The 19310-nt window shown below is 47.8% G+C and overlaps 1 protein-coding gene across 1 annotated transcript in view; it reads left to right on the forward strand.

The window, feature by feature from the left end:
- The window catches only part of SCAF8 (SR-related CTD associated factor 8), a 948526-nt gene that overhangs the window by 643293 nt on the left and 285923 nt on the right, over positions 1-19310 (forward strand). The window contains exon 15 of the mRNA XM_086927396.1: positions 7139-7252. Within this exon, the coding sequence (XP_086783522.1) occupies positions 7139-7252 (114 nt within the window). The remainder of the gene's footprint in view (positions 1-7138; positions 7253-19310) is intronic.

Here is a 19310-nt window from a genome sequence, read left to right on the forward strand (position 1 = left end):
CTGCTTCTAGTGGAGGACGCAAGAGGAAGCGAACACCTGCTGAAGGGGCTGGATCTCCGCGCCCCTCGCCTAAGGGGTCACCGGGCTCGGTGTACTCAGAGGTGTACACGCCATCTCGGCCTCAGACTCCAACTCCTCCCTGTAGGAAGGTACCTCCTGACTATGGTTGCCCCCAACTTTTTGCCCTGTGTTTTGGCTGGTTTTGACATAGTCGACCTGGGGCCCTGCCAATCAGGACCCCAGGCCTACTGCTCTCTCTGTAAAATGGATTCCATGTACCCTAGGTGCATTTCCAATTGGGACTGGGCCACCTTATCAGACCCTGTAACTCAGGGCATAGGTGTACCCAGGGCCTACCAGGAGCTGAAGCATGTATTATGCCACCCCTGGCTGGCCTCCTAAATTTGACACAACTGGCTGCCTGACAGCTGGGGCAAAGTCGTGTAATCACCCTTTGCTATAGATATAGTATACCTATATCTAACCCTAGAAATGGACACACAGATTCCTATCAGTCACTCCTATGGCAGGCCTTGACAATCCTGAAGGCAGAGTGCTTGGAATCGTGTGAAATGGTGCTCTGGCATGAGCTGAGCCCGTTTGCAGCTTGCGGAACCAAGTCCTAATAGCTGTTCCATGATAACGCATACCATATACTCTTAAGTGCATTATAATCCTCGCGGTTAAATGCTATCTTTGGTATTGCTTTATCAAAACATGTCGAGTAAGGTGTCATACGAATTGGAATACTAACCCCTCGCCAATTCTGGCGACGGGGTTAGCATTCCACCCTTCTAGAGGGACACAACATGTATGTAACTGTGAACCCCGGTTAAAGTTAAACGAAGCCTCAGCTCCACAAAATGGATGCTGCCACCACAGACACGAGTCTGACCTCCTGCTGCTGGGAGTCCTTCCAGCGAGGAGAGCCTGGACAAAGGGTTTCCTGTCCGGGGCGGTGCTAGCACCACCCCAGACAGGGTTTTGTGTATCCTGGGTAGGCAGGGCTTTACAGGAAGGTGACTGCTGAGTGGCACCCCGGTGCTCACTACGCATAGGCCAGTCAGAACCAGTTCCAGGGGCACACCAGCCCCTGGCCTGGGGAAAGTCCGGCATGGGAGAGGGGTGTAACCACCCCCCTCCTAGTCCCACCCATAGGCAGGACCTAGTCACCAGGTCAGCCCCTTTTCTTAGTATAAAGATAGGAGCGGGCCCCCTGTTCAAATTAGATCATCTTTGGAATCAAGACACGACTTTCTGCGAAAGGACTTCAAGATTTCTTCTTCAAGATTCTCCCTTGTGACTAAGGAGTAGTCACCCTGCATCCGCAGGCACCATCTTAAGAACACTGCGGTCTCCTGCAAGTCCTTCCTCCGGAATCCGACTGCCCAGATCGACGAGAACCGGCTTCCCTGGCACCTCTGACCTCTACTCACCTCAACAGCAAAGCTGAGAACCGTGAGTGCGACGAGACCTCGAGGGACCGGCCATCTTCAAGACTGCACGACTTCTTTACAGCAAGCCCGCCGAGTAATCCACTGGTGAGTGCTTTGGGGTCCGAGAAGCCCCGACCCTGAGCAGCTCCAGCACCGAAGATCAGCCCTCCAGCATCTCCACGATCTGCGTGGGGCCCTTCTGCTTTTTGCTGCTCACCGCGTTGTTTGGCTACTAGCCCGCTGGCTTGTGGCCTTCCTAACGACGCCCGACGACATCACTGCTGCTGGTCTGGTTGCTCCAGACTGGCCCTTGCGCCCTTCCAAAAGAGGAGCACCCCGGACCCTCCTGGTCCACTCAAGACGCCATTTTAGGTCCACCGCGTGGGCTTGAATTAGCCAAGGCTTTGTTGCCCAATCCTGGGTCCAGCGACGCCGACAGCTTCATCCATCGTGGGACAGCTCGCTCCTCCATCCTGGTCGCCGACAACGCCTCCTGGTCTGTGAGATCTGCAGAGCCCAGCGTCGCCCACTCACCTAGTCGAGGTGACTACCATCCGGTGCCCTCCTGGTGCCACCTGACTACTGGCTAGTAGTCTCGAACTTGGTCCCCTCTGCTTTCAGGTATCGTCCATCTTCAAGATCCAGGCTTGGATCACTTCGAACTCTCTTCACTGGTCGCCTGCATGCATCTTTCTTCCAGGCTCCTGGTCCGTCTACGAGGATTCCCGACGTCTTTTGAGACCTATGCAGCTGCAGCCCCTGGGCTAGGTAACTTCGGCATTTGGGTGCCCCAGCATAGCCTCACTATCCAAGGGTCAGAATCCACTTTCGTTTTCCTCCTACCAGGTCGGGTTCGCCCGAGAACACTAACTTTCTGAAATCTAGCTACCATAGACTTTGTCCCGCATCCCGCGTGAGAGTGCACACTCTGCACCCGAGTCCCCTAGGCCTCCTAGAAGTAATCTGAAGATTCTATAGTCAAGACCTAGCGATTCCAAAGCCTATTAGTACTGTACTTACCTGCTAGTAAATTCGCATTCCACTTTCAGAGTATATGGTTTTCCGTGCCCCTCTGGCATTTGTATATACTGTGCTAACTTAAGTATTTTCGTAAGAGTTTTGTTTTGTGCTTAGTACCCTGTCCTCATAAAGAGTACAGGGCTGTTGTGATTCTAATAAATACACTGTTTATTTTCATAACACTTGTGTGGTGTCCTTTCACTTGGTATTCAAGGGGTATATGTGATGGTATAACAGCTGGCTTAACACGCCCTCTCGAGTCTTTAGCCTTAGACTGCTCGTATCCACGCTACTAGGATAGCTGGTCTATAAGGTTGACTTACAACCAATCATCAATAAGGGTTGTCTGGACTGATACATAGTGATCACTAGAATAGTGAGCACTGCATATCAGGCCAACTTCTCACACCTACCACTGTAAAGTCAAACTTAGCTAGGGCAAGGCCCAGCTTACCCAAAGAGGTTACCCACAGTTTGAGTAACCCCACCATGACCAATAGGGTCAGGGGGCCTAGCTAACGATTTGGTAGGGGGTTAGGCCACCATGCTAAGGAAAGGGCTGCCATGAGGGCTAACACCCAGCAGAGGCTGCTGACAGCTGTCAGTGCCCAGAACCACACCTTTAGCTCCTGACTGGCAAGTGAATGGGCTATTTTACAGGTCTCTTTGGGTCCTGTTTGTCTGCCTGTTTTTGTATGGTGGGGGGGTCACCACCCTTGGTAGTGAACACCATTCCTCCACCCGTTGTTCTACCAGCTGAGGAGCCACCAACTCAGGCTGGACAGTTGCCTGACTAGTCAGGGCTTTGTGTTGGCTTGGGGGGGGAGGGGGGGGGGCTTTACCAGGGCCATTTCCAGAGTTTTCCCTCCTTGGAATGGAATCTCCCTGGCCCTCTGGAACTGTGGCTAACAGTTACCCACCTTTCCTATCCTGTTCCTCTTTTCTCTTTTGGGGCTCAGCTGCACTGACTGCAGGTTGAGCCCCCCTAGGATTCTTGGGTGAGGCCTGGCATTGGGCCAGTGCCTCTCTTTGGCTCAGATCCACCTCTAAGTGGTCATTTCCCAGGAGACAATCAAGGAGGAGGTCTTCACTGACTACCACTTTTCTCCATCTAAGGGACCCAGCTATGACTAGGGGCACTAAAGCCACAGTCTTAACAGTGACTCCCCCTGGGACAGCCCTTACTCTTTGTGTTTATCCTGTGATGTACTGGTGTGGGAGTACCAACCTGTCATGTACCACAGTGTGACTGGCAGTCTCTCATGGCAGTGGCTGGAACTCCATTCACCAGTAGGTTGTGGAAGCGTCTACTCCCCTCTGGGATCTCCAGCTCACCCTTTTGGCCCATTCCCCAGTTGAAGGCTAGGAGCCACCCTCCCATGCTATACTGGCAACCCCTGGGACTACACTAGTCACCCCTGGAGCTGTACTAGGGATTTTGTTCTTAGGACAGCTAGGGTCCTTGGTGTGGTGTCCTGACTTCTGACAGTTGTGACACCATAGGCTGTTGGGATCCCAATTCTTACCTTGGTACCCTGGTTTAGTTTGTGAGGTGTCTTTGGGCCCACCCTTCTGGATAGCTTTTTGGGGGGCTTCATTGGACTCCTTACTTGTATCCTTAAGGGGTTCACTATCTTTCTTCTGGGGAAGCTTTGTGACCCCTTTCTTTTGGTTATCCCCAGTGGATGTCCTAGTTACCCTTGTTCTGACCCAGTGGTCTGCCTTATTTCCCAATTCTTGGGGAGAAATTGGACCTAGGTCTACCAGATACTGATGCAACTTCTCATCAATGCAGTTACTTAAGATGTGTTCCTTCATAAACAGGTTGTAAATTCCATTAAAGTCATGCACATTGTTTCCAGTTAACCTGCCACCTAGTGTCTTTACTGAGTAAACTACGAAGTCAAACCGGGACTGGGTCTGGGTTTTGTGGGCCCCCTTGAATCTAATTCTGTACTCCTCAGTAGTGAGTCCAAATCCCTCAATCAGAGTGTTTTTCATGAGGTCATAGGACCCTGCATCTGGCCCAGAGAGGGTCAGCAGCCTGTCTTCAGTTACCAGAGAACAGTTCCCACAGGAGTGCCCCCCAAAGAGGTTTCTTTACTCTTCTTATTTCATAAGCCCTCTCAAAGGCTGTGAACCATTTGGTGATGTCATCACCTTCCCCAAATTTAGGGACATTCCCTTTGGGGATTTTAGGATCCGAATTCTCTTCTCTATCCTTATTTGTATTATTGTTGCTGCTTCCATTGATGGGTGTTAACCCGTCTCTTTCCGTTATTTTTCTAGAGCCAGGATTCTGGCCTCTAGGTCTATTCTCTCTTCACTGAGAATATTCCCAATGTTTTCTCTGGGACCTGTCCCACCTGTGTGAGGCCCATAATCCCAGAGAGTGATTCTTGGAGTAAAGGGTATGGGGACCCTCTCCTCACTAGAGATGACAGGGGGGCAATTTTCCTCCTCCTCTGACACCTCTCCCCCTTCTGACTGGTCCTTGCCATATTCAGAGGGGGGGGGGGGTGCCTTCATCGTACTCCGCCAGGAGCTCCTGGAGCCCTTGTTTGGTTGGATGCAGGCCCATTTGTATATTTTTAATTTTGCATAAGGACCTCAATTCCTTGAAAGACAAGGGTAAGTAAGGTGTGAGGTCGAGCTCTTCAACCAGGTCCATGGTGTCATCTCCATTAATAGCTGGGTTCTGTTGAGACATTCTAAGCTGACAGTTCTAACCGTCTGCCCTTGACTATAGTGATGTTTATTTTTCTAAAATTCTAAAGGGACTTAAGCAAGGCCCTGACAAGACTTTTGGTATTTTGGAAAAAACTATTTCAGAATTCTAAAGGCAATTTATGAGTTCTGTTTTGTGATCAGATGGTAACCAAGTAGTCCAACAAATGCAAGTTTGTATCCCACCACTGATCCACCAATGTAAGAAAGTGACTCTACATATACTGGACCAAAGTAAGGTACAGTGTGTATAGATTCCCCAGTCTCCAGAGATATAACAGAGGCTAAAGTCAGATATGACCTTACTCTCTAAAGTGGTAGCTTGGTCGAGCAGTAAGGCAGTATCAGAGGACAGTGTAAAGCATTTGTTGTACACACTCAGTCAGCCAAAGGTTTCACACACTCAAGAACTGAACTCTAGGCCAATTGTTTTTATATCAAAAGATATAATTGTTTTATTTTAGAACCAACAGGTATCAAAATATACTTTTCTCAATATGAGAGTCTTTAGGTACTTACGTTGCAGAAGGTCAATAGACTTTGTAAGTTAAATAGCTGCAGTGGTTGCAAGAGACAACACAATTCTAAACACAATTTAACATTGAGCTCAATGGGTTTTTCTACATAAATCCTGTTGATTACTTTAAGGATTACTTTTCTAACCACAGGACTGGATCCTGGATTAAGTCCTGGGACCTAAGCTGTAAACAGTTAAGTAAAAGACTATTGGTTACAGTTCTGATTTTTAAAGAATATAATTGTATTTTCAAAGTTGACACAAGCTTTTCAGTGAAAAACTAGCAATGTTATCCTATGGAAGGAAATTCAAGTCACAGGTAAAGTAGTTTCATATTACTTTTGTAATCTAATACTGAACTCCTAGGTTCAGCACTGGGACCTCTACCTAAGACAGGTAAGTAATTATGTTTTAGTATTAAGTACGATTTTTAAGGAATATTTCTAGTTTGCAAAAATCGACACTTAGAAGAAATTTTAGAGAAAAACAGTCAATGGTTTCCTATGGAAGAAAAGTCAAGTTACTGGTAAGTACAGTTAGGATTACTTTTGCTGTTCAGTACTGGGCTAAAAGGTACAGTACTGGCCAGGGCAGTGGGTTTGTGGGCATGGCATACAGCGATGTGTACCATGCCGACTCTTTGTTTAGTTCTGCACCAGGACACTCAGCCTGCAAAGGCAGTGTGTGTGTGTCAGGGTACAGGGCCAGAAAGGGTGACACAATAAGTGCTGCAGCCCTTAGTGACCTTCTCAGGTCACAATGCCCAATGGTACCTAGGGTACCATTTACTAGGGGCTGACATGTGGCCAGAGATGCCAATTGGGTTTAGGCTTTAGTACAGGTTTTAGGGAAGGAACACAAGCCCTGTGTACCTGATTGGCAGGGACCCAGGGCACACCAAGGAAAAGTGCATCAGGTATCAGGCAAAAAGTGGGGGGTACTGCAACAGAAACTAACTTTCTTACATTTACTAAGCTCTACTGTATGGATATTCAAGCCTGTCAAAAAGCTTTGGTGTGGCGAACTGCCCTAAAAATATTATTTCAAACATCTAAATGAAGTTCATTTTTTCAGTTAATTATGGTTGTAATAGATGTAGATATCCTCTGGATAAATAGTCTCATTTCCCGAACGAGTTACAAATGAACAGCTCTTTAGCAACATTAAGGCATGTTTCTGCCACGTGCACCTTTTAAAAAATTGTTTGATCAGAAGAATTATGAGGAACATGCAAATGATAGGGATCTAGTGTTAAATTTAAGCAACATTACCATCATCTATTTTGACTGGAGTTGCCTGGTGCACTTTTTTATTTTTTAACCAAAAAAGAATAAAACATTTTGCCAAATCTTTGTTGTTTCATTAAGGCAGTTGAAGCTCTTAGTAGGCATATTCTTTGATAAATTGTAGAGTAATTGTTTTTTTCTTTGTCATCCAGATGATTCCTCCCCGAGGTTGTGCTTATATTTCGATGGTTCACAGACAAGATGCATATCGTGCTCTTCAGAAACTTCGTGCTGGTACTTACAAACTTGTATCAAAAGTTGTAAAGGTAAGATGTCGGTACTTTACGGTGTCATATCAAATTCAGGTTTGACAATTCCCAGTGTCTAGGAATTGCTCTGCGTTGGAGACAATTCAGGTCATGTGACACTCATGCTCAAAATGAGTCTAAATATGTATTTCTGATAACGTCTTAAGTGCAGATTCAACACCTTTAGAATATTCAAGGCACCAGACTGGATCTGGAGTGTTCCCCCTCGAAATGTCCCCTCTATTCCGCTAGGAGGCGCTGCCTCTACCCTGGGCCAGTATTTTTATTAAGCACCATTTACCTTCCGTTAACTCCAATAAACCATTCAGACTGTGTTCTAGGGAAGATATCTCCCACAAAAATAACCAGTTTCAAGCCATTTCATAACTGCTGGGACAAGTGTAAAGCATTTAAACAGCACCAAAGTAATTGAAGTAGAAATCGACACAACACAAGAAATTGATACCAATTTACAAAAGTATACTATATTTTTGAGAATTTAGTCGCCTAAGCAAAAAAGATGCATTGGATGGTTCCAGTAAGATGGAATGTAAAAGCAATAATAAATAAATCAAAGCAATGTTGCTCAATCTCGAACAAGCCTTGGCAAACTCCACTCATTTGACACTTATAAAATCTTTCAAGTGCCAGTGTGGTCGGGTCACGTTACGTAGGTTTACCAACTCTGTCAAGTAGTTGGGCGGGGAGGGGAGGCAGCAAGGTCCTCAGAAATGGTTACCTCCACAGAAGATAGTCTTCAAGCAGTTCCAGACATTTTATTTGCATTGCAAAGGATTCCTATGGAGTGGCCCTGATGCACGGGATGAAGGATGCTGTTGATCTGACACGGTTGATGGGTGTCTTCCTGCAGGTATTTCTCGGTTCATAAAGCTGGTGGGGGGATTCTGGTTGTAGGGTCGACACCCCATGAAGTCCTCGGTGGTCCGGCCGAACTTCAGTCACCCCTTGTCACAGGCAAATGCTTCCTGAGTCATTAACTTGCCTTTGTAGGGTTCCAGCAACTCTGACAGCTCTCCCAGCTTCAGTAAGACTGGGGTGCAACTCTATGCATCAGGTCTTGGTCCTTGGTGCTGCATTGCAGCGGTGGTTGCGGCATGAAGACTTTGAATTACCAACTGGCCCCAGCAAGCTTCTTCAGCTCTTGTGTCTGCGAACAGGAGGACTGTTAGCTGACCCTTGGAGACTGTTGGCTTGACTGGCCTATGGAGACACTCTTCTGCTTGAGCAGGACAAGGCAGGTGCTCAGTTCATCTCTTCGCTATCCAGCAGGTGCAGTTCTCAATGGTGCAGCCTCTTTGCTGGTCCCTCAGTGCAGCAGGGCAGTCCTTCGGTCCTCCTTCCCGGTCAGTTGAGATCCGAGGCCAGGGTGCTAGGGGTGCCCTCTTCATGATCTGAAAGTGCCCCCAGGAAAAGGTACGGTTGGTAGCCAATGTGCTACATGGTTCCCTCCCACCTGGTGATCACCTCCTGCTTGGTGTGGCACCTGGCTATCCCAGGATTCACCATTCTGCCTGCCTACTACCAAGATAGAATGACCGCTCTCATTGTGTGGATCTCACTAGCCCACCCTGGTTTGTGGCTACCTCTGGGTTACATGCCTCTGTGGAAACCGGTTTAGCAACGGGTTTCCCTTCTCTGCTCCCCATGCCAGGCTGTCTGTCTAAACAATGGAGCAGCCTTCCACCAGAGTTTTACACATTTTCCCTTCAAAGGCGGCTTCCACTTTGAAACCTGCCTTTTGGGGCCAGTACCCATGTGGCTTCCTGCAGGAGGGAGGTAACTCGTCCCTGGCCTACAACCCCGTATGGTTTCCCTTCCTGACAGTGATTTACACGTCTCACCAGGAGGGAACAAAGGTGTCTTGTGGAACAGGCCCCATGTTTGCCAGGGAAGGCACAGGACTTTTTAGAGGCAGCAAAGTGACAGCTTTGTAAACGCTGCACACAGCAACAAGTTAAATTAATTTCGATCTGAGATTCAGGTAGATCATAATGTAACAAGTTGTTTGATACCTTGGAGTTCCCACTTTGGTCTCACTGTTCAGGTATTAGCACAGCTTGTGGAGAGGGGGTGGGGTGGGTTGGGGGGGGGGGGGGGTCAGATTGTAATCCTGCACTCGCCAATTGAATGACCAAGCCTTTCCACAATAAAAATGGCAGTGTCATATTTTTTGTTTAAAACATGTAAACTACATGTCCTATCTGTATCATATGCTCCATCCTGCCGTAGGACTCTGTACGCCTGCCACAGGGGTGACTTACTCAGTTGCACAGGGAGTTGTGGAGTCTTTGTCACTGCTTTCAATGGCAAAGTCGGTCCTGCATAACACAACTGCTCTATTTATTTATTTATTTTAACATACTTATAGAGCGCACAGCTACTCAGCTGAGTGTCCCGGCGCTAGCGGACAGAGCGAATAGGAGGAGGCACAGGTGCGGGGGAGAGTCTGAGTTACTGCTGGAACAACCATGTCTTCAGTAGTTTCCTGAAGTGCAGGATATCAGGCACTTGCCTGATTGTTATAGGAAGTTCATTCCATAGGTTCGCGACCTGTACTTGGAAGGAGCGCCCTCCCAGGCGGGCCCGGTTGAATTCAGGCACACTCAGTCTATGTTGGTGGGATGATCTGAGTGCTCTACCAGGTATGTAGTAGCTCACTCTTTTCCTAAGATAGGTGGCCCCAAAACCGTGTAAGGCCTTGAAGGCGATGGATAGGGCTTTGAACTTGATTCTGTGTCGGATGGGAAGCCAGTGCAGTTTCTTTAGGTGAGGCGAGATATGGACTCTGGGGCCCAGCATAAGGATGGCTCTTGCGGCCGAATTCTGCACGACCTGGAGTTTTCCGAGAAGGTGTTCTGGGAGACCCAAATAGAGGGCATTAGCGTAATCCAGCCTGGAGGTGATAAGGGCCTGGACCACGGTCCTTCTGTGGGAGAGGGACAGAAGGGGAAGAAATCTCCGGAGCATTTTCAGGGTTCCATAACAGGTGCCCACCACAGCTTGAACTTGGGTCTTCAAGTTCAATGTGTTGTCCAGTTTGACACCTAAGTTTTTGGCTACTCCCACCAAGGTCTGAGGGGGGGACATATCAGGTGGCCACCACTGTCTCCAGGCATCCTGGTCCGAGACTCTGAAAATAATTATTTCTGATTTAGCGGAGTTGCACTGAAGCTGGTTGTGGCTAAACCAGGAAAAGACCTGTCTTAAACAGTTCCTTATTTTGTCGCCATCCAGAGCCTCTCCCTTCTTACAAGTGAGCAGAAGCTGGGTGTCGTCAGCGTAGGATATAATCATGGCTCCAGCCGCTTCGGCCAGCAGGGCGAGAGGGGCCATGTAGAGATTAAATAATAATGGGCTCAGAATAGAGCCCTGTGGAACACCCACCTCCGTGGGAGGCATGAGTGAGGAGAAAGGTGGAATCCAGACTTCCTGCCTTCGGTCTTATAAGAAAGAAGAAAACCACTTCAACACCGTGTCCCCCACCCCACAGTCTCTCAGTCTCTGTAGGAGTCTCACATGGGGCACGGTGTCGAAAACTGCGGAAAGATCAAGCAGAATCAGAGCTGCACTCCCACCTGCGTCAAGGGTCATTTTAATGGATTCTGATATTTCGAGGAGAGCTGATTTGGTGCTAAAGCCAGCTCGGAATCCTGATTGGCTCGTATAGAGACAGTTGTTCGACTCCATAAATTCGGTGGTAACAGAGTTCACATGGTTTTCAATGACCTTAGCAATGGAAGGCAGGAGTGAGATGGGTCTATAATTAGACACCATTAAAGGATCTGCTGTAGGCTTTTTTAGCAGTGGCAGAATTTTGGCGTGTTTCCAAATGGCTGGGACCTGGCCACTGCTCAGAGATAGGTTCAGCACACTATTGACCTCGGCATTGATCACCTCAGCCACAGATGCCAATGTTTTGGCTGGGCAGGGGTCTAATGGAGAGCCGGATTTTAAATTCCTCATAATTTTTAGGGATTGAGCTAATGTAATGGAGGGGAATTGAAGGAAGGTGGCGGTTGGTAATGGTTTGACGTGTGGCGGGGATGAGTCGGTGAGTGTCTTAGTGGAGGGGTTGAGGGAAATCTGTATATCGACTATCTTCCTGTGGAAGAAGTCTGCTATTTGGTGTGTCCAGACTTCAGAGACTACGCAGTTGGGGACAGCTGCTGGCGGTGAGGTGAAGTTTTCAACAATTTTATATATTTCCTTACTTTTATTGACTGATAAGTCAATTTTAGTTTCAAAGAACCGTTTCTTTTCCGCCAGGATTTTCTGGTGGTAGGTTTTTAGTTCGTTTTTATAGAGGAATTTACTATTGTCGCTAAAGTTTTTCCTCCATGTCCTTTCTAGCTGTTTGCAGACACTTTTATATTTGCGTAAGGTTTCATTAAACCATGGTGCAGAGCGATGTATAGTCCGTTGGGACCGTAGAGTCTCGGGTGCTATGGTCTCCACTCCCTGCTTTATCCATTTTTCTAGATTGGAGGCATCCAGTTCTAATTCATTACTGCTGACAAGCGAGTGCTTTTGCAGTGCGGAGCTGAGGGCCTCTTGAGTTATCTTATGAAGAGCTCTACATTTAAGAAGGGGCGGTTTAGTGTTGGTGTGAACTGGTTTCCTGATTGTGGCCAGTGTCATTTTTAGCAGGAAGTGATCCGTCCAGACCAAAGGGATGGGTTCTTCGGAGTGGCACGGGGTGTTAGAGAAAATCTGGTCTAATATGTGTCCCTTCTCATGGGTAGGTGTATTTATGAGGGGAAGCAGGTTCAGAGCATTAAGGGTCTCACCTACTAAAATGTTCTCAGCACTCTCAGATTTGTCCATATGGACATTAAAGTCTACTAGGACCAGAAATTGGTTATATTTTAGGGCAAGTGGTGCTATAGTATCGGTGATGGCTTTTAAGAAAGGTCCTGAGTGGCCTGGGGGTCTGTATAATAAAACCCCCGCCAGGGATTGATGGGCGGATAATGTACAGTAGAAACACAGGCTCTCTGCACCCACGATTTCATCCATAGGGAGAATCTTGGCCGAAATTTCATTTTTAAAGATCATGGCAACACCTCCACCCTTCCCAGATAAGCGGTCCTTCCTAAGAATGGAGTAGCCCATGGGTAGTGATATTGCCAAGGTGGGGTTGGAGGTGTCGGAGAGCCAGGTTTCCGTTAAGAAAAATATGTCAGGACTTAGTTCTGAGATCAGGTCAGAGATATGCTGGGCGTTTTTGTTAAGAGATCTTACATTGAGCAGGTAAACATTAAGGTTTCCCTGGCTCCTCTTATCTCGTTCCGTCGTGTTAAGCACGGGGTCGGGTGCATTTGCTGAATAGTGGGAGTCAGTCCAATTACACATGTTACAGGACAAGGTTATGGCATTTATGAGCGGGGGGGTGTATTTTCTTAGCGCAACGCTATCATACCTTAATGGATTGTCTTGGCCTAGACTAGAACCGGTAGCGTTTCCAGTTCCGCCCGCCTCCGGGACGCGGACGGGCGCAGACAGGCTTGCCTTTGGCGCGCCGCCGGCACGCCTGCTGGGCGCGTCCGCCGCGCGGTCGAAAACACAGCCGGTTTTATGGGGGTCAGGCCGCTCAAGCGCTAACCTCCGTAAACCGGATGTGGGCGTATTCTTCCTCCACAACAATCGACGGAGTCGCAGTGGACCGGGGAGAATAGGCAACAGGTAAGCTGGACAATGTGTGCAAAATACAGTTGGGCATAAAAAGATCTCCAGAATAGGACCGGTGGTGCAGTGCAATCACAATGTAAAAGTGGCAGGACCACAAACAGTTTAAAATACGTTATTAGAACAAAGTTTAAAAATGCGCTATCAATTTGCACCACAGTGCTCACTCTCTCCGTGTATTAGGTGCTGTCTCTCCCCAATCACGCGTCCGCACTAGCGGACTGGGAGACTCATTTTACTTGGGGACCTCCAGGGTGGCTCGACCAGTTCTGCAATCCCTGAGGTACCCAGCTAACTTAATTTGCCTTGGGTACCATATACTAGGGACTTACAGGTAAGGTAGCCACTTCCAATTGGATACAGCCAATTTGGCATACACTGTAGGATCAGGTCACTGTCACTGAGGTCTGGTTAGGAGGCCTCAGTACAAACTCTTAGACAAAGAACTAGCAGTATCATTAAAAAAACTTGGGGATGACCACCCAAACAGAGGCATCTCCATGCACTCGTCATATGAGAAATATGCCCTCATGCACCTAAATAGAGCCCGGGCACAAGAAGCGAAGCTGGACAGCCCCGAACAGAAGACTGGGTATTGTTTGAAGCAGCGGTCCGGTCCTGTTACCACCCCAGATTGCAGGACTGCTCACTTGTGAAGTCCTGCAAAAAGTCTTGAGGGAAGTTAAAAATACACCCTATATGCAATATAACTCAGCTGGATTCTACCAGTGTTGATGGCTTCTCCTAACTACAGATTCCTCACCTCTTGATTATTCTAGGTGCTAGGCTGGATATGGAAACTTTGAAACTAGTGCTTCTATTCCAGTAAGGGGGCACTGGCTCCTTCGTCATACTGGAAGTGTAGCCGTAGTGATGTCCTTGGAGCCATAGAGTGCCCACTCTGACCTCTATTCCTTTTTGTCAGCGCTTTTTGACATGGATCCTGAGGTTCTCTCCAGAGTCTATAGGCACATTTTTTTTACCCCAGATTTCTTTTCTGTCAGCTGATGCAGTGCATTAAGGATATGTCTCCCACTCAAAAAATCAGTGTTTAAATGCTGTTGCAACTTTGACTGCCAGATGTTGATCGCCAACCCCATTAAGCTGGCTTCTGGTCCCTGGGTCTTAGGACTCAAGATCATGCAACCATGACTTGACATGTAACTCCAAGGCAATCAAGGAAAGAGATGCCAAACTTCTCATGGCTCTTTGCCCAGGATTATCATCGAGCTCAGATGAGGAGATTATTCCTCCTTAGGAGGTCCCTTCTGACACTGCTGGCTCTGGTGCTACCTCCACTAATGCTCTTTTGGCTCTGGCACCGATGGCTGAGCCCTGTTCACCAACAAAATGGAGTAAATATTTTGGTGGGTTTGGATCCCTACTGATCGCTGTTATTGCCATGGAGTGTTTGTCAACTGCCCTTCCCTCATTGCAGAGCATCACTCGTTTTCTGCCTGGGCCTACAGTTGAGCCTTCCTACACTGTTCTAAGGCGAGGACCTTCTCCGTTCCATCCTGTCTCTATGCCACTGTAGACGCAGACACCAGTGCTGTCGCTACCACCACTGCCTGTTCCTCTGAAGGAAATTCCACTGGCCCCATTCAAGACACTACAGTGTAGGAGGTAGGCTGAGAGTCTACTTGAAGGGTTGAAATGCATGGAGGATCATGTGGGTGCCGTCAATGTTAATGAACACCCATCCATGTTAATATTGGGAAATAATCTGATCTCTTGTAGATCTCAGAGAGTCCTCAGGACATGCATCACAGTGAGTCTGCATTATTTCAACCTTTCCACCTCTTCCCACTTCAGAAGTGGCATATTGTCTAACTCTGTACAAAGCTCCTGTGATGGATATGTCACCAGACCAGGATCTTCTGATAGAGACTTCTAACTGTGGATCCCTCATAATGTGAATTTCCGGAGGTTCCAGACTGGGTCCGGTAACTTTACTAACAGTTCGCCTGCATATTGACTGATAGCGTCCGGTGACTCTACATGAGGTCCTTCCTGCCCCAGGCATGATGTGAGGGTCCCAATATGTGCACAGATGTTATTCCTTTTCTTTCCGTGCCTGCAGATGCGGATCCAGAGCTCTTGAATCCTGTTACTACTGACAGTTTCTCCCCTCAAATTTAATCAGTGTGCAGATAGTGGCAACCCTTAAAACATCATGATTTAAGCCATATTTTGACAGTGATTGGCACTTGTTAGCAATGGAGACTCACAATTTCTGTCTTTCGTGCCTCAGCTCCAAACATGAATTGGTGTTATGCCTGTACTCCCCAAAAACAAAAAGGTAATCCAAGACTTTGAAGCCAAATGAGCAAACTCTGAACTCTTGAGGTTGAAAACATTCACTGTCGAAGTTGCAACATTCCTGGTTAAAAACTTGTGGTAGATGCATTCCCGTTTCAGAGGCTGCTCCCATGACTGGTTATCTTCGAAGTCACGGACCTCAGGTAAGTTGAGGAAGTACTATGAGAAGCAAAAGAAATCTAAAGTTAGGATCTCCTTTGTCCCACCACTCCCACCTTTTGGAGGAGAGCTACGACCCTAACACCTCTAGGCCACTGAGTTGTTTTCTTCTAAGGAACCGATTCATACGCTAGTTCTGCTGCAGTCCAACCCCGAATGGCCTGCAACGCCACCGCAGTTCCAGCAGCTGAAGGCGCCCATGGACCACCTTTTTGGTGCCTCATCGGATACCTCTGAAGTGTATCTGGCCCCACGGATATGAGGGGTCCTCCATTGGGTCTGGTCTACAGTCAATGGATCTGTCCTCCACTGTGCCCCTGGACCTCTCAATAAGACCGTCTTTGTCCCCAGCTTTGGCTCCACCAAACATAGCCCTGATGCAATGCATGGATCCATGCTCGGTGCTCTGCACATCCTGCATTTTGTGCCACATCTAACACCACTGATGCTAAAATCATCCCAACCTCAACATCACTGTGCCCCTGGACCTCTCAATAAGACCGTCTTTGTCCCCAGCTTTGGCTCCACCAAACATAGCCCTGATGCAATGCATGGATCCATGCTCGGCGCTCTGCACATCCTGCATTTTGTGCCACATCTAACACCACTGATGCTAAAATCATCCCAACCTCAACCTCAACATCACCAACGCCGGAAGGCGAGCCGACTATATTGTTGGATTCAGAGTCCCATGCTGTACCACACAGACATATTTACAACAAGGGGTGGTGAGGGACAGAGTCTCTGAATTAAGCAGAAAGACCACACAGACCTGCACCATATGCACATTCTGAGCAAGACTAGATCCCACACTGTGAATTGGGGAATCTTGAGGAGGACGACAACGAACACTGACAAAGGCAATATATTTGATGACCTCCAGGGTGCTAGTGGTCCAGATACCTCCCCAGACATCTCATCAAATCCTGCTGTGGCTGCTGAAGAGTCTGCATCCTTCGCCACAGTGATTCAGAGTGCTGCTGAGATGCTTAATTCAACCCAGGCAGTCAAAACTACTCTCCTAACAGAGGTCCTTAATCAGGAGTCTCTGCTTACCTTTCGCATGGCCTTAACTGACATGCCAGTGGGCACCTAGTCAAAACACATCTTGCCCTCCGGTCAATAGACCGGTAGCGAGGCAGCAGAGGCTGGCTTGTGGGGATCCAGACTTACAATTGCAACGTCCCACACTGGAGTGCCTTGTTGTTCAGGCATGGTCAAGCTGGTTGGACCCCAATGCCTTCGTGATAACCCTGTTAGACAGGGAATTGAAAAGAATGCGGGCATTTGCCAAATAGAAGATCTCTTCGCCCAGCCTTGCCGTCAGATCAGTAAACACTGCATGCCTTCTGGGCAGATATTCACAAACATTATGAGACAAAGTGGCATATATCTTGCCAGTAGTCAGACAAGGTCCATCAAAACTTACAAAAGCTGATCTTGGTCAAGATGTGACAAAATATTATATCAAGTCTGGTCAGTACCAACTGCCTGAGTAGAGCATTTGGCACCAGTGTGGTGCTTAGGTGCCGTGTCTGGATTCGCTCCACTGTTTTTTCTGTGGATTTCCAACAGTCTCTTATGAACATGCTCTTTAACAACTCTAGACAGTTTGGAGTGAAGATAGTGCACTCTCATTGGCCTTAGTTTCGCCAGCTTAGCATATCCCCCAGCTGCAGTGCTCCTTTTGAAGTTTCGGTATTTGCTACATACAAAGTTAATACCTCCTCAGTAGCAAAAGATTTCCCTCTCCTTTCGAGGTTGAGGTTTGGGATCAGACTGACAGCGTCCAGGTTGCCAGGGACAACAACATGCACAAAGCCCAGCCTATCGACCCGCAGCTGCTGCAAAACTCCTTTAACTTGTCCTCTGTGATGCATGATCGGCCAATAGGCGGCTTGCATCATCCCCCCCACCTAAGAAGAAGCATGTCAGTAGGTGCTCAAGATTGTGCCCAGTGGGTATTTTTTAAATTTTAGTCCTAAGCTCCCTCAACCCCTCTGCTCAACCCCGACATGCCACCCGCACCACAACATTTCCTTTAGAACCACATGTCCATGTTCAAACTCTTATCCTAGGAAGCAATACAGAGGGTGCCGGCATCCGAAATCGGGACTGGTTCTTCTGACAAAGGACAGAGGCCTCTGCCCTGTCCTAGACCTTAGCCACTTAACTTCTTCTGCTGACAGAACAAGTTCAGTACGCTTACATTGACCCACTTTCTTTCCGCCCTGGAGTCAGGTGACTAGATAGTGTAGGAAAGTATGGTCACCCCCACTGTTTGCTTGCTGGTACTGAATGTGTTTGATTGGAAGTGTACTGAGTCCCTTCTAACCAGGTGTATGAAGCTAGCTCTGTATATACTATACCAAAGTAAGGTATGGTGTGCATGGACTTAAGTGGAACCCCACAGGTATGCGGAGGTAAAAGTAGATAATAATTTGCTCTCTATTTGTGGAAGTGTAGGCGAGCAGTAAGGCTTTATCAGCGGGCAGAGTTAAGCATTTATTGTACACATTAAGGCAAAAAATGATGTCACACACTCAAAGACTGAACTCTGACAAATGTGTTTTGTATACAAATATTATTTAGTTGTATTTTATTTTTAGAACCAAGCCAGACTTGGTGCAGGTAAATAAAAAAAGTACTTTTCTGATAATATAGTTGAATGTTTATACAAGTAGGTCAAATGTTCAGAGACAGTTGAAATTACTTTTCAGTTACTTTTCAATTTCTTTTAAACTTACTATTCAGATTACTTTTTCTACTCTGATATGCCTAGGTATTACACTGGGACATTTCCTAAGTAAAAGTTGTCAGTCAGTTTTTGTAAACACAGTTTCTTAAGTCCTCATACAATTTTCTACTCCACACAACTTTTTTCACTGAAAAGCTGTCAATGCAGTCCTATGGAAGGAAATGAAATTATCAGTTTAAAGGTAAGTACTTGGTTGTGGGAGTTAGGTTTCTGGGGTTAGAACCAGGGTTCCCCCAGGGTCAAGTATGCACTCTCAATACACCCATAGTGGTACTAGGGCGGCCGGGTGCAGAGTGCTGAGGCCCAGTGCTATCCAAAGGGGGAAAGGGGGCCTCCAGTTGGTTGCTGCTCACGGGCACACCACTTGGAAGTGGACGCTAAGCTGAAGGCAAAAGGGGATCCGATTTAGCACACAAGATACACCCTCAGCGGCACAGGGGCGACCTGGTGCAGGGTGTTTGAGGCCTCAGGTGACCTGTTTTCAATAGGAATATGCCGGTTTTGGTTTTTGGCTGCAGGCTCAGTCCAGGAAGTCTTCCGGGAGGAACCAACAGCTGAGCAGGGATGTTGGAGGGCTTGGGGACATAGGTGCACCTCAGGTCCTCTTCTCCAGGGCGCAGGATGCAGGGTCACTCGCAGTGGGGGGTCGCCGTGCAGAGGCTGCAGACGATGTCCAGGAGTCCTGGAGGGATCACCCACAGTGGACTCTGACTCTGGAGCGCTGGAGGACCTCGCTGGGACCGGTGGGCCACTCGGGCCCTAGGCGACTTGGGCAGTGGGGGTACCAGGTGTTAGGTTTCTTTGTTTTCAGCAGGCTCGGAGTCCTACTTTGGAGATTCTTTTGAACAGAGCTGCTGTTCACAGGATATCCTCCCTGGGGTTCTGGAGGTTGCTGGCTGCAGGCAAGGCAAATTTTCGAGCTGGATCTCTGCAAACCGCAGACTAGCTGGTAGGGCTGGGGCGAAGTCAGTTCTTCTCTGCAGTCTCCTCTGCTTGGCTTCTTCTTTAGTCCTTCTTCGTAGGTTGCGGCAGGAACCTGCCTTCTGGGTTTAGGGCTGCCACCTAAATACTGTGTTTAGGGGGCGTTTTAGGGTTCTCTAAGTCATTAGCCAGTGGGCTTGGTGTGCTCAT

Source organism: Lissotriton vulgaris, chromosome 6, assembly GCF_964263255.1.
Source record: "Lissotriton vulgaris chromosome 6, aLisVul1.2, whole genome shotgun sequence".
Taxonomy (NCBI): domain Eukaryota; kingdom Metazoa; phylum Chordata; class Amphibia; order Caudata; family Salamandridae; genus Lissotriton; species Lissotriton vulgaris.